This window comes from Cricetulus griseus (assembly GCF_003668045.3).
Source record: "Cricetulus griseus strain 17A/GY chromosome 1 unlocalized genomic scaffold, alternate assembly CriGri-PICRH-1.0 chr1_0, whole genome shotgun sequence".
In the NCBI taxonomy this organism is placed as follows: Eukaryota; Metazoa; Chordata; class Mammalia; order Rodentia; family Cricetidae; genus Cricetulus; species Cricetulus griseus.
The window spans coordinates 180376365-180390727 of NW_023276806.1; the positions used below are offsets into that span (position 1 = coordinate 180376365).

The window sequence follows — 14363 nt, forward strand, 5'->3', positions numbered from 1 at the left end:
AAACTATATCTGAAACTCAGAAAGAATATTAGAGTCACAGGGCATAGATAACTCACTATACTAAAGAGCTTCCTTTGCGTCTAAGCACTAGCTGGTTAGGTTGGGTATACCACTGGAGGAGGCTCTCAGATAGTGCCGGGGCTTCCTAATTTTTGTTTTTAAAGCTACAGCACAGCAAACATTATAAATCCCTTCCCAGGAACTTGTCTGACAGGAAAACAGATGGAAGTGCCGCAAAAGCACATCTGTAACTGTGGGCACTAAATCTCTCACTTAGGTTGTAAGTGACATGCTAAAAGTAAGCACAAAAACCACAGCTCAGTGGAGATCAATAAATACAGAAAGTGTCATCAGCCTCAAAAAACACATCTTCAAAGGCAGTGATTGTCCAAATAGGGCCATATATCAAAGTAGACAATGCAAGTGGAATTGAAGCAAACAGCTATTAATGAGACCCCTAGGCAAGTTATGTGAAAGGGCCATCCAAATTGAATTCCTGGCATGGACAAAAGGAAATGCTCAAAACAAAAAAGAGAACTGGCATGGCCTGCAGCTGGAGCCTACAGTGGGCTGCATAAGTAAGCCGCCACAAGGCTTCCAAAAATGAAGGGAATCCACAAGTAATCAAAATAGCCTTGAGGTGCAAAACTGCCAGATAGCCTCACTAAAGGGACTGGCACTTCCCTGCATTAATAAGAACACACACACACACACACACACACACACACACACACACACACACACACACACACACACACACACAGGGTATTGTATAGATACAGTGGTATCTGCATTGCAAAGTAAATAGAAGTCTTTCCATAGTTCACCTCATGCTGCTGTGACTGATCAGTCAGTGTGTAATTCCTCACCATGGAGATATAAATAATTTACCATGAACGACAGAAATGCACCAGGGTGTAAGATGGCCCACTAAGTATTTCAAAATATTGACAGTTCAACAAGATTGAAGAATTAAATGGAGCTTAACACAGATTTTATAAATCATTTAGGCTAAGCACCCTGTTTTAAATATGAACGAATTACTAACTAGGTGCACTAGAAAGTCACAATCTTACAAAAAGATAATTCCCAGGAAAGATGCCTTGTATGATGAAAGCCATTCTCAATTTAAAAGAGAGTCTTCAGATAAAGAAATTCTCCTCAGCTCTTATTGATTAATAATGTCATGTAGAATTAATTTCTCAGTTAATTGATAGCTCTCTCTTTCACATCTCTCAGCCAAAATGTATATGGTTCTTATTAATAAACTTTCACTAGATATGGTTCCAAGGTACTTTGTGTTCAGAAATATCATATATTTACAAATTACAAGTATTTCTATAACTGAGAACAAATCAGAGAGCTGGAAAATTTCTCAGGGGTTAAAAAAACTTGCTGCTCTTTCAGAGGACCAGAGTTTAATTCCCAGTACTCATCTCAGATGGCTCATGGCACCCAGTAATTCCAGCTCCAGGGGATTCAATACCTTCTGGTCTCTGTGAGTTCCTGTAGACATGTAACATACACTCACACAGAAACCTATTACACATAAACAAAAATAAGAAAATAAATCTTTTCCTGTTGATGACAACAAAAATAACCGTATTTTCCACATTTACAACTAACACAACACCAGCTGGGCATGATGCTGCATATCTGAAATCCCAGCACTTAGAAAGTAGAAATAAGGTGATTGTGAGAGTTTGAAGTCAGACTGGACTACACAGTGAGTTCCAGGCCAGCCTGGCCTCCAGGGTGAAATATTGTCTTCAATTAAACAAAACAAATGGAAACCTAATATGGTACCATTGTTTGTCAGTACAATTTGGTGGATAACATACAGGATACTATACTATACTACTTTCTTCAGCTCATAAGAGATGCTAAGTTGAACAGGTTTCAAGAGTCTATCTATATGATATGTGTGACTGCGCATTTTCAAGTACTATGACTAGGTTTTATATTCTTCACTTGTAAGTCTCCTACATTAGTTTGCTATGTCCTCATATCCAGAAATCCATTTCAATAATCAGTTGAGCATCTGTCACATGTAAATCCAATGCTCTCACTTAAGCATTATTGTTTTTTTCTGGTACAATATTCATAGAATATATGGGTATTTGCATTATATAGGTAAAAAATGGAGAAAGTGGGAAGAGATAGGAGGTATGTATTAAGTTTAGTGTTTCTATCCCCAAAGCAGCAGTCATCACGTATATGTTGACTATCAAATCCGGGCTTTTAAATCCTGATCATACCTGACTTTTTGGGGTTGTAACATCATTGAAAACTGCTTTGGTTTCTTTCCTCTTTCTTTTCTCTTCTCCTCCCATCCCATCCACATGCTTTCCTTCCTCTCCATTCTATTTCATTTACCTGCATCAGGCTCCTGATTACTAGGATTATGGCTAAGTGTGCCTACCCATAACTGCACTTTTGAATTACATTTTTTTACTTAGTTTACATACCAACCATAGTTTTCCTTCCCTCCTCTCCTCTCTTTCCCTCCCCCCAGCTCCCTTCTACCCCCTTCCTGCCCCAGCCACTCCTCCTCTGTCTCCATTCAGAAAGCTTAAGGTGCTGGTGGGAGTTCAAACTTGTACTGCACTTTGGATATCAGTATGGTGGTTCTCAGAAAATTGGGCAATACATCTACCTCACAACCCAGTGATACAACTTTTGGAACATACCCAAGGATGCACGCTCATACCACAAGGACATTTGCTCAACTATGTTGATAGTAACATTATTCATAATATCCAGAACCAGGAAACAGTTGTATAGTAACTGTCTTTTTTATCAAAACATCACTGCCATATAGTAGGTGGTAACTCCTTCCCATCCTACTACACCACAAAACAAATTCTTCTCCAATTGTTTTTGTGGAAATTTACATTTTCTTAAAATTGTTACTGTCCCTCTGGATTCTGTTTCTGTGTTTCTTCTTACCTACAAACATTTCTGAACAATTCATTACTTCCATGACTCAAAAGCCAACAAAATACTAGCAGCTTTCAAACTCTAGACCTGAGACTAGACCTTAGCTTCATAAGTAGCTTAATATGCTAGCATATTTCAAAGCCACATCAACATGAGAATGTCCCAATAGAACATCTACACTGTTTCCTACTTCATAAAGAAATGCACCATTTCTGCATTGTCAAGACCCATGCCTTGACTCCTAAAACCCAGATACCATGAGTATAGGAGTACTTATCTTTATGACAAGTGCCATCTAGGACACATACCATGTGAAGCTGATATCACTTCTGGAATGGGAACAAGGAAGCATTGTGAATTCAGTTCTTTGTCTTGGTAGCCATGTTTCAACATAACAGCATGTTATGTTGATTACTCATTAAATACTGCAGGTATGAACATGACCATGATCATGGATTACACTAATCTGTACCTATCTTCCAACAAGACAATGATATTTATTTGTACTTCAGATGAGTACAAATAAATTCTCTTTGAAATATCTCCTAAATAGTCCTTCATGTCTTTATTCATACTATATTGGATACAACAGGTTTCCTAATCACAAATATTTCTCAATCCAGATGGATTCTTCAAATGTGGGCTAAATATATCCAACTTGTCCCTCTGTATCTCAAATATTGAGTAACTCATTATTGCCTAGGATCATGTTCGAACTTGCTAACGTGGAAACAAGACTTTATCATCTAATTTACAACAAACACATTGCTCCCCTGACAGACACATGCTTTGCATTTTTGATACAAGTTTTCAGCCTTCTAAGAACAAGATCTACCCTGTCAAATGCCTCATGGAACACTTGTCCTCCATTTCTCCATGTAGCATAGGCCTCTTCACACTATATGGTTCATTTCAATCCTTCCCTTCATAAGATATTTTCAAACTTTACTGATAACTTAGAGTTGTCATATCACCTATTTATATCATCTCCTATGATGAGTATCTTTTATATGCATTTCCTTCAGTGTACTTTGAGATTAAAAGACAAGGATAACAACTCAGTATCATCAGTGTAGTGTGTGTGCTAGGGAAGTGATATTTTGTTGCTATTGGCAAAATATTCAAATAAAATGCATGGATGGATTATAATATTAAATATATCAGTCTTTCTCTTGAACAACCTTTAATCTTTGTGTGTGTTTGTGTGTGTGAGCGTGTGTGTGTGTGTGTGTGTGTGTGTGTGTGTGTGTGTGTGTGTGTGAGAGAGAGAGAGAGAGAGAGAGAGAGAGAGAGAGAGTAGTCCTACCAATAATTTTATGCCAAATGAGTCAAGAAAACAGATTTTCCAGGTCAACAAAGCGCCATTTTTAAAAGTTTAATAACAAAAGAGGCAGAAAATTCTTAAACTGGCATAGGTTCCTCTTTGTGTCAAAGTATTAGTTAAATATGAAAGCAAACAATGGCAGCAAGAACAAAACCTTTGTGTTTCCAAATATGGACTGTGGGAAAACATGAGCAGAACAAGCAGGATAAAGGACTCCCAGGCTTTTAGAACAAAACCTGGTAAAGCAAAAAGGCTTTCACAGCTCACTCTTAGTTCTGCCTACTATGACATCTTCCTTTTAGACTATACTCTTATAATTATCAAACTCAATTTTGTTTCATGATAAATCTATGGGTTTTTTGTTATTACTTTACAAGAAAATTAGAGAAATAATATTAAGATATTTTGGAAGTAAGGGAAATACCCACAAAAAAGAGTAAATTGCAAAAAAAAATCAGAAGAATTGTTTTATGTTAAAGTAACACATAAATTAAGAATGAATATGAGTTGGATGTGCTGTAATTGAATTGAAAACAAAGCACTTAGAACCAGGTATTATCACCATTCGGCCCAAGCTATTGTGAGCATTCTTAAGATATCACCCAGTTAAAAGAATGATTAAGAGATGAGACACACTGAGTGAAAAGTCTCTGATGCATCACTTCTTTATTTGATCGTGATTTGATAGGCTGATTGGATGACAGAATCTTACTATGTAGTCTCAGAGGCTTTTTTTGAGTTGGGAAGACTCATTTCCTGCATTTCTCTGCCTTTTCAATTTTTTTTCCACAGCTAAAAAGAGCATTCCATAGTTAATGCTTGCAATCCTAACTATGGTTTTTATATAGAAATTTATAACTGGCAAGGGTCAAGGTATTCATCCACCCTTATGATTCATTTACACCAAAATAAAACCTTTACTTGGTTACTAATAAATTTCAATCAAATGGATTTTATCCATTAAGAAATAAGCATTGACCTTCCTCATAAACAGCACACTTGTCATACAGGTTTTTCAAAAAGACTCATGAAATGCCTTTAGTGCTCATAAACCCTTTCTAACATATTTAACATACTTCACTTATACTAAGTGTCAATCTACCACATGGATTTCGGGGTCATTATACTGTTGTTATATGGCATGCTTCAGTAAACTAACATACTAAGAGCACTCCAGGCATGGCCTTTCAGCCTAGCAGGAGGCTTTGAAAGAATACTGCAGAGTTTTGGCCTCTGAGAGAATGAGGATGCCTTTCAGAGAATCTGTCCCCTGTGGGGGCGAAAGGATCAGTGGGAGAGATAGCATTGTTGGCTAGGATAGTAAGCAAAGAATGGGTCTGGGCTCAAAAGTCAGCTTCATTCAAAAGACATGTTGTCATTAGCAATTTCAAGCGTGGTGTTGGTTTGTATTCCTGTCCCTGAAGTGTTCAGAAGCCTGAGGGTACAGAATGAAACAAAAAGTGACAGGCTTATATGGAAGAAAATGAAAAGTTTGTTTAAGACCAAAGAAAGATTCCTGAAGAAGGTATTTATTAACTTAACAGCTCTTGCTCATAACTGATTTATGTCTCCTCAGGAAAGTTCTTTCGGCAGAAGCAAATCCAAGAAGAATGTGCATACATTCAGACATCAAGAATTTGCCTCCAGTGCTGTCTATAAAGTCCATAGACAGTCAACTAAAAGCCCTGATGGAACAAAATGTAAGTGTCTCAAGCAGTTAATGTGGTTAGTATAACTTACATAAAATGGCAACATTCAGAACTAATTGGAGATTTCTCTACAATAACATTTTATACTTTAAGTTATCTTTTCTTCATTTTTCTCTCAGAACTTAATCTAGATCAATGGCATAGGAAGCATTTAATATAATAAGCTATAACTGCATTTCAAACTCAGTTGTTCCAAACAAAAGGTGTGGTTGTTGCATGTGTGGTGTTGGTGTGCATTTATAAAATTGCAAACATGATTCTGTTAGTGGTTAAGTTACTGCAGTGATTATTCAATTTTAAGATAAGATTGTCTAATGTTACATGAAAACATTTTCCCTCTGGGAATCAGGACAGTGAGTGGTCTTACTGGAAAGAGCATTAAGTAACGGAGCAACATCAGCAGAGTGCCAAAGATGCACAAAACCAGGGAGGCAGATCAAGAATTGAAAATCAAATTGGATATTTGAAAATTACTTGTTTTTGCTCTTCACAATTGCATTTCAAAAATTATACATATATAGAATTGTGAACTCATCTTATAACCTTATCAATAATGGATAGCCTCTTCTCCGTCAACACTGAAAATGAGTTGCTTCACACACATAGACAGGGATCTTACAAAAAATAAATGAATCTTACCTTACACACTCTCCCAACTCTTGAAAGAATGCTTCTGTCTGATGTACTGCCTTCTTGGGATGATTCCCGAAAGAAGAAATATATTTTATCATCATCTGGATTATAGGTGTCTGGAATAGGGAATGTTCCAATAAATTTTGCTCCTGTTTGGAAAATAAAGAGAGTTACAAGTTAGAACAATAAAATAATCCAGCCAGAGTCATCTCTGGGACTTCTGTATATGAAAAACTAGCAGAATTTTCAAAAAGTGATCTGAGAGTCAAATGCAGGAAACAAAATGTGCAGATAAACACGTACATTGTGTACACACATTGTGGTAGGTAGCACAAAGAGTGACTGAACAAGTCCATGAGGAATTGCAGGAGTGGGAGAGAAAGTGATTGGGGATATGACTGTTAGTGATTTCCACTAAATCAGTCACAGGCCATATAATCACAGTGAGAGATTCTGAAGGAATACATTATTCAACGATTTCATCATAACCATGCAAACATGATGGAAAGTAATTACATAAATATAATTGGCCATGATGTCCCTAGGCAATACAAATTTATGAGGTTGCATTGTATATAGAGTATACATGGTCTGCTGTTGACTAAAAGAAGTGCAGGTGACTCACTTTCAAAGTCTTTTTCCTTCTAAAAATCCTATGGTTTTGTGTCCTCTTTATGAGACTACCTCTTTGTAATATCCATGTGCTTTTAAAGAACTTAGGGAAACTTGAAATGTCATTGATTGTGAAAGCTGTGATACTCTTTACTGCACTGTGTGAAATTCACCAGGGTGGGATGAAAATAGACAATACTGCCTAGGTCATTTGCAGCACATGCTCTAGAGATCCTCTTTCTGGGTTGATATTTTAAAGGTGATCTCAGGCAATTTTGTACGCATGATCTTACTCAGAAATGCAAGAGGCTAGTTATGTGTCAGGATTTTTTTTCACATAACACGAGGCCCCTAATGCTGTCTAGTAGTATCAAATGTCATCTAATAGTGGTTTAGTATACACAAAAGCATTGAGCAAATGCTAGTGCCTGGGATTCAACAAATGTGAATTATAATTAGCCTTGGTAGCACAAACTTATAGTGCCAGGTACACTGCAGGCTAAGTCTAGAAGATCACAAGTAAAAGGCATACACAGGGACTTCAAGGCCTACCTTTGCAATTTAGTGAGATTCTGTCTCCAAAACAGAAAACAAACAAAGGACTGGAGACACCTCAGTGGTAGAGCAGATTTTAAAGATGCATTAAGTCTGGGTCCCATCATCAGTAACACAAAATCACAAAGCAAGTAAAGAATCAATGTGATTTTATTAAGATGGAAGTTGTAAGGATGGAACTGTCATGATTATGAGAAAAAATGTGACTGTGACACCTGAGCACATCGTGTGCTCGAAGTAATGACATCAAATTATTTAAGTTAACAAATCCTGTCTGTCCTGCCCTAGAAAGGCATCCCTCACATGTGGCCAGTGACAAAGTATTTGCAGCACAAAATGAAAAACCCCTTTGTGCCACTTCCAAGTCAGATAAAGTTTGCTAATGCCTTGTTAAGAAAGAATTGGACAGTTTGTTTCGTTTAACTGTAAGTCAGTCTGTTAACAAATCTGTACAAAAGGAAACACACACACATACACTCATGCTCACTTAGTCACATGTACAAGCACATTGCACACACACATGTGTACATCAAGTAATGGGTAAGTTCTGTTATCAACCCAGCCTTTTCTAACCAACCCTTAGTGCCCTGGGAAACGAGAAGAGAGAAATGCCTGCACAAATGTCTCTTTATTCCTCACCATTTCCCAGTCAACTCTTACATTCTTCATGATCCAGCTTTGGTCAAGACCCAGAAAATTACCTGAAAGTTATTTTTAGAAAAGTACAAGAGATTTGGAAATTTTGACTCCTCAATTTATCTTAGATTGGCAAGGCTTAATCACATTTCCGCTCAAGGTTTTGGTCTCCAGGCGCACATTCTAGTTGCTGATGGATTACAATTGATTTTAGACCCTAAGCAAAGTAAAAACCATCCCTTTTACTAGAAGATGAACTCTTCTGACTTGCTATTTAAGTACTTTTTTTAAAAAAGAAACATCACAGCTAGTTACAGTCCAGGGCATCTCCAATCCCAGCACAGGGGAGGTGAAGGTCAAAATCACCCTGACCTAAGTAATAAGTTTAAGGGCAGTTTAACTACAGAAATTGGGTTTCAAACAAGCACTCAAACAAACAATCAGATACTGGAAAACACCATAGTTTTTGTTTTCTATATGTGGGATTAGGACTTCAACAAATTAATGAAAATAAATAACTACTACTAATGCCAAGAACTTCTAGGATTATGATAATTAATAAGACCTGACTTTAGTTTTCACTGAAATATTTACATATCTAATGCCATGGCTTCTAAAATCAGTTCTGGTGTTCCAGATGCTTTAAAAGGAGTATCAATGGCTGGGTGGTAGTGACATGTACCTTTAATCTCAGCACTCAGAAGGCAAAGGCAGACAGATCTCTGTGAGTTCGATGTCAGCCTGATCTACAGGTTGAGTTTCAGGACAACCAGATTGTTATGCAGAGAAACCCTGTTTCAAAAGGGGGGGCATCATTGTGGAAAATCATAGCATTCCTATAGACATAGAACTGGAGATTGATAATAAATACTCCCTAGAATGCTTTAATGGTCTCTAATGCAATGCTGCCAAACTATATGAAAATATCTAGTTGTATTTAGAGACATGGACACCAAAAGAAAACAAGCCTTTATGAGATGCTTTTAATCATCCAAGTTTAGGAATCATTAGCATGGATATGACCACTCTGTAGATGGAGACAGAGAATAGCTAGATCTATTATTAGCCCATGGCCAATGATGAAGATGTATGAATGAATGAGAGAGAGCAAGGATTGAATAAGTAAATATTTAGTACATAGGGTGAGCTCAAAGGGGGCTAAAACAAATGATTTAGAAATCATTGGAATATGACTGGCCCTTGTTGTTTAGATAGGTACAGGATCTTAAAACAGATATTAGTGGGAACCTAATACATTGTAGCACTGAAATGTAAAGCAGTAAATGTTACACATGGGTTATGATGATTCTTCAAGGGTTATTATATTTTTGGATCTATTTAACTGACATAAGTTAATTTCTTAATTTTAATTGTCATTTTATTTCATTCTATTCTATTCCACTTTATTATGTGCATGGGTGCTTTGCTAGCATGTATATTTGTGTACCATTTTCATGTATGCTGCACACAGAGGCCAGAAAATGGCCTTGGGTCCCCAGGAACTGAAGTAACCTTTGGTTGTGAGCTACTTACTGTGCCGCTGCTATGATTTGAACACAGATCCTTTGGAAGAGCAAACAATGATCTTTATTGCTGTGCTCATTGCTCTAGCTCATTGACACAAATTTATAATGAAACCTTAAAATCATGAGATACTTATACAGTTGGACAAACTTCACATTCTTGCCAGGTGCGGTCACATCATCTTCAATCCCTATAGTCAGGTAGGGGATGTGGGCAGTGGTGTGGGAAGAGGCAGGAGGATCTCTGTGAGTTTGGGCCCCACTTGGTCTACATAGTGAGTTCCAGGACAGCCAGGGCTACATAGTGAGACCCTGTGTCAAATCAAAAGGAGGAAATCTAACCAACCAAATAAACAAAAAGGCCTGAAATTTTACAATCCTTTCTCTAGAAAGATAATGAAGAATTCATGATTTGAAACAGAAAGTACCAGATAATATGAAGACTAAATGATAGGATGGAATTGTTTATAAAGTATCCTTCAAGCTGGGCATGGGTGCTTAAACCTGTAGCCCTGGCACTTTGAATGATGTTACAGGAGGATTGCTAAGAGTTTAAGGCAATCATAGCTCACATAGTAAGTTCTAGGCTAGTCTGGCCTATAGTATAATTCCCTCTAGCAAAAAATTAATTAATTAATTAATTAATTTTAAAAAGTTTTTGGAGAGGAGTAGACAGGAAAGAGGGAGAATGACTACCTGAAGTGATTTAAGCCAGTTGATCATTACTTTACTTATGGAAACAAACTATGTAAAGAAGAGTAGAACACAGAAGTTCTGAAGAAAGTGAAGACATATAGGTAAAGGCACGGGTGTAGCAATTTCACTAGGTCAAAGATAAATGATAAATGGTGTTCTTACACACACTTACACACATAGTAATAAAGGACCACTGGAGCATTTCTCTGCCCTTCCTATCAGATCAGCTAACCCAAGAGAAAGAGTGGCCCACAGAGATAACACCTCTTTCTGCTTCCAGCTGCCTGAAGCCACACCCAAAGGGGTGTGGTCACCATTACAGGCTCATAGGCAAGACACTGCTACTATATGGGCCATGTTGAGGCTGTGCTACAGGCATGCACAGGGCAACCTTTGTGAAAATGAAAATCAGCATGTAGCTGCTGCCAGAGAGCACCCCCAGAAATGAGCCACAGGTAGAGTGTAATAGCAGTCCACACTTCAGGAATTTGTATGACACCAATGGAGGAGATTATCATAACATTGCAAGCACTGATCTTTAGCTGTGAGGTAACATATAGCATGCAACATACATGACTGGGTGCTATTCAGTTATTGCTGATTTTTATTGAGTTCTTAAATGTGGTTCTTTTATAAGTCTTGGAAGAAAATTGTTTTTGTGGGGAATGGTGGGGAAGTCTAAGCCAAATGTTTATTATATGAAGAAATCTAATTACAGAAAAGAAGACTGAGTATCAAGTAGTACTCTGTTCTGTGATTTAAACAATAAGCATACTTGCAAGCTAAAAATAAATACAAGTTTTGAGAATAAGGCATTGCTTTCTTGTAGATTACACTGGGGTTCTGTCTTAAGAGTGCTGTTGTTAGCATTTTATGATAGAAATTCTTTCCTGATTTGCTGCCAAATTTGGGTAAAAATAGCTATCATTTAATTAGTGCATGGTTGTTGAATTCAACAATTTAAAATCATAGCAATAGGCACCTGGGCTTTATTATAGCACGACTCCATCTGCTGGCATTTAAAACCTATGTCCTATTAGAGACAAAGTTTGAAACTGAGTTTTCACAACTGAACTTCTAGCATGACACCATGAGGTACTTCTAACCTGAAGATGACAAAAACTCAGAACACAGAACAAATATTTTTCTTTCTCCCACCAACCTCTTTTAAACAGGATGATCACACCTACCCCAGGACTTAATTTCCACTGATTTTCTAATTGCTTTTTATTTCTCCTTATATCTTCTTCCAGTTGTTTTAGCTTCTCTTTCCATGTGGGAGAATTTACAGACAACAGAGAGTCTCAGCAGAAACTTTAAATTAAAAACCCCCTCTAATATGGTAAAAATTAAAATGTAAAACAAAAGTTACCAGCTACTCCAGAAAGAAAACAAAAACACATGGATCCAAGGTTCATTACTTGTTTTCATTTTCCAAGTGATGACATTCTTTATTCCACCCCGAGTTTCTAACAAAAGCTCAATCCCATTTGAGCAACCACCCTGTCTTATCATTGTGTCTCTGTCTCTGTACTTAAAGATTATAATGTATTTAAAGTTAGTGTTGGTGGGGAATGACGTCAGCTTGGACTTGACCTAGAACTGCCCAAGGGGTTTCAGATCTGTTATTCTGCATTCTGATAGCTCGTTTAGGAGGGAACTTCTGATCTCAAGGAAGAGCTCAGCTCTTAGGAGTCACACTTCTTGAGTCTCAAATGAGGCTGTGTGGTCCTACAGAGTCTTAGCAGGAGAGAGGTAGCTGTTCTCATTCTGGCTGCTGCCGAGTGGAGCACAGGACACTACATGGTGTACCTTTAAGGATTTTAAGCTCCCTAGTGGTCCAGCAGCTAAAATATACAGAAGAAAAGTCATGATCATAATGTTAAAAATATTCAGTATATGTATTAATAATTAAATACACAATGAATATTACATATCCTTTTCATATCTTATTTAATCTACATGTTGTATTAGGTTTAAAAGAATTTAGCTTGTCGAATGCATGTAAAAACATGGGAATTTGAACTGACAATAGAAGCAAGTCCAACAAGCAAATGTACAAGAAGTAAATGATACATGGGAGTAAGGAAATGTACAGAAGTGGATGTCATGTTCAGCACTGAGCTGACTACTTGGTAATTGATTACCTATCACTTTTTTCAATCTGTAAGTAATTTTATGAACCTCAGCAGCAAGTTTCACATCCATATACCATGCAAATAATGAAGAAAATTAATAAATTCATTGCAGCATATAATTATAGGATATTATACATATATTAATAAGCAACAATAATTTCAACCAGACATGTCTAGACTTTTCTGCACTGAATGAAACTTTTTGTATTTGTACTCTTCAAAATGGTTTTGTCCTCCAGCTGATATGGCCACTGAACTGCTGACATATGGTTAGAAAAAAAAGGAGGCACATTTATTAGTGCCAGGAATTAAACCTAGACTCCTGTGTGCGGGAGAAGATCTACTACTACTGAGGCTCATGCCCGGCTCTGTTTGAGTTTTATAAGTGCTACTTTAAACTTAAATCTGCATTGGTAGTCAGTGTTTATCATACTGGATGCCTAAATCTTAGACAGGGAAGCCCGTGTCTCTATCCATTCTGTGCCAGATCCAGAGTTAATTCAGAAATAGTTTTCATTTCCATAACTACTACAAAAAGGCAGCCAGTGTTGCAATTAAAACAAGCTAGGAGACCTGAACATAACCCTTTGCCTACTCCATCTCAATTTGTGAAGGATAAGGTTAAAAAAAATATAGTTTCTAAATCAACATCCATTTCCATCAATTAGAACAGTTCATCTGTGTTCTGATCTTTAAACTCTTAACTCAGCCAGAAAACCTCACTAGCTTTGGGCCATGTTCTGAATGTGAGTACAAAATGGCCATTTCTCATGATTGAGACTAGAAATGCTCCCTGACAAAGCCAATATTTTGCCTTCATCCATCAGGTCTCTCCTCATCATGGGAACATTACATAATTTCTGTAATCTCTTCCTTTTCTCTGACCTGATTTGCATGGACCAAGGAGTCCTGAATGGGTTTCTAGAAGCAGTGGGCCACTTTCATTCTGCTTTCTTTCCATCGGCAAAGATCTGACCTGTGGTTCACATTTATACATTTGTGCTCAGATGGTGGTGGCCTCTCCCACTGCTGAGCTAAACACATTTTCTTTGTCAGTTTTCACCTTTGCTGCCAGATCCACACCCTTGTTTTGCTTTAGCCCCACATAGAGCATTCCGTGGGACCAGAATATGAAGACACTGTAAGAATCTGCTTGTGCAGTCAAACCTTATCAAATACACTGGTCATCATTCAGAGCTGGACAGACGTATTGTAGTTTCAATTGTACTTGAACCTTCTAGTTAAGTAGAGTATGATATTAAAAAAATGGAAAGCGAGAGATGAAAGTGAGGAAAATTAGAAAACAATCAAATGGGGGCAATAAAATCTCTATGAGGTCATGAGGCTTATGGAGCCTGGTGGCCATGGGAAGAGCAAGGTCAACAGTAGCTTTGAAGGAAGTAGAGGCACTTCCTGATGATTAGATAGAGGAGCTGAAGGGAAGGAAGGGATCAAAGAGAAGTACAAGGTAAATAGGTGGAAGAAGCTCAGAGAACTCAGAGATAACATCTGGAACCTGGCACTGAGGGGCAGCTCAAATGTAAAGCAATCTATTAAAAATTACCCACAGACTTTTTAGATAAATTAAAGTGAAAGG

At 37.4% G+C, this 14363-nt stretch overlaps 1 protein-coding gene across 1 annotated transcript in view; it reads right to left on the minus strand.

Moving 5' to 3' along the window:
• Positions 1-14363, minus strand: part of Sema3d (semaphorin 3D) — a 111695-nt gene that overhangs the window by 40671 nt on the left and 56661 nt on the right. Inside the window, exon 7 of the mRNA XM_035451650.1 lies at positions 6613-6755. Coding sequence (XP_035307541.1) covers positions 6613-6755 — 143 coding nt within the window. The remainder of the gene's footprint in view (positions 1-6612; positions 6756-14363) is intronic.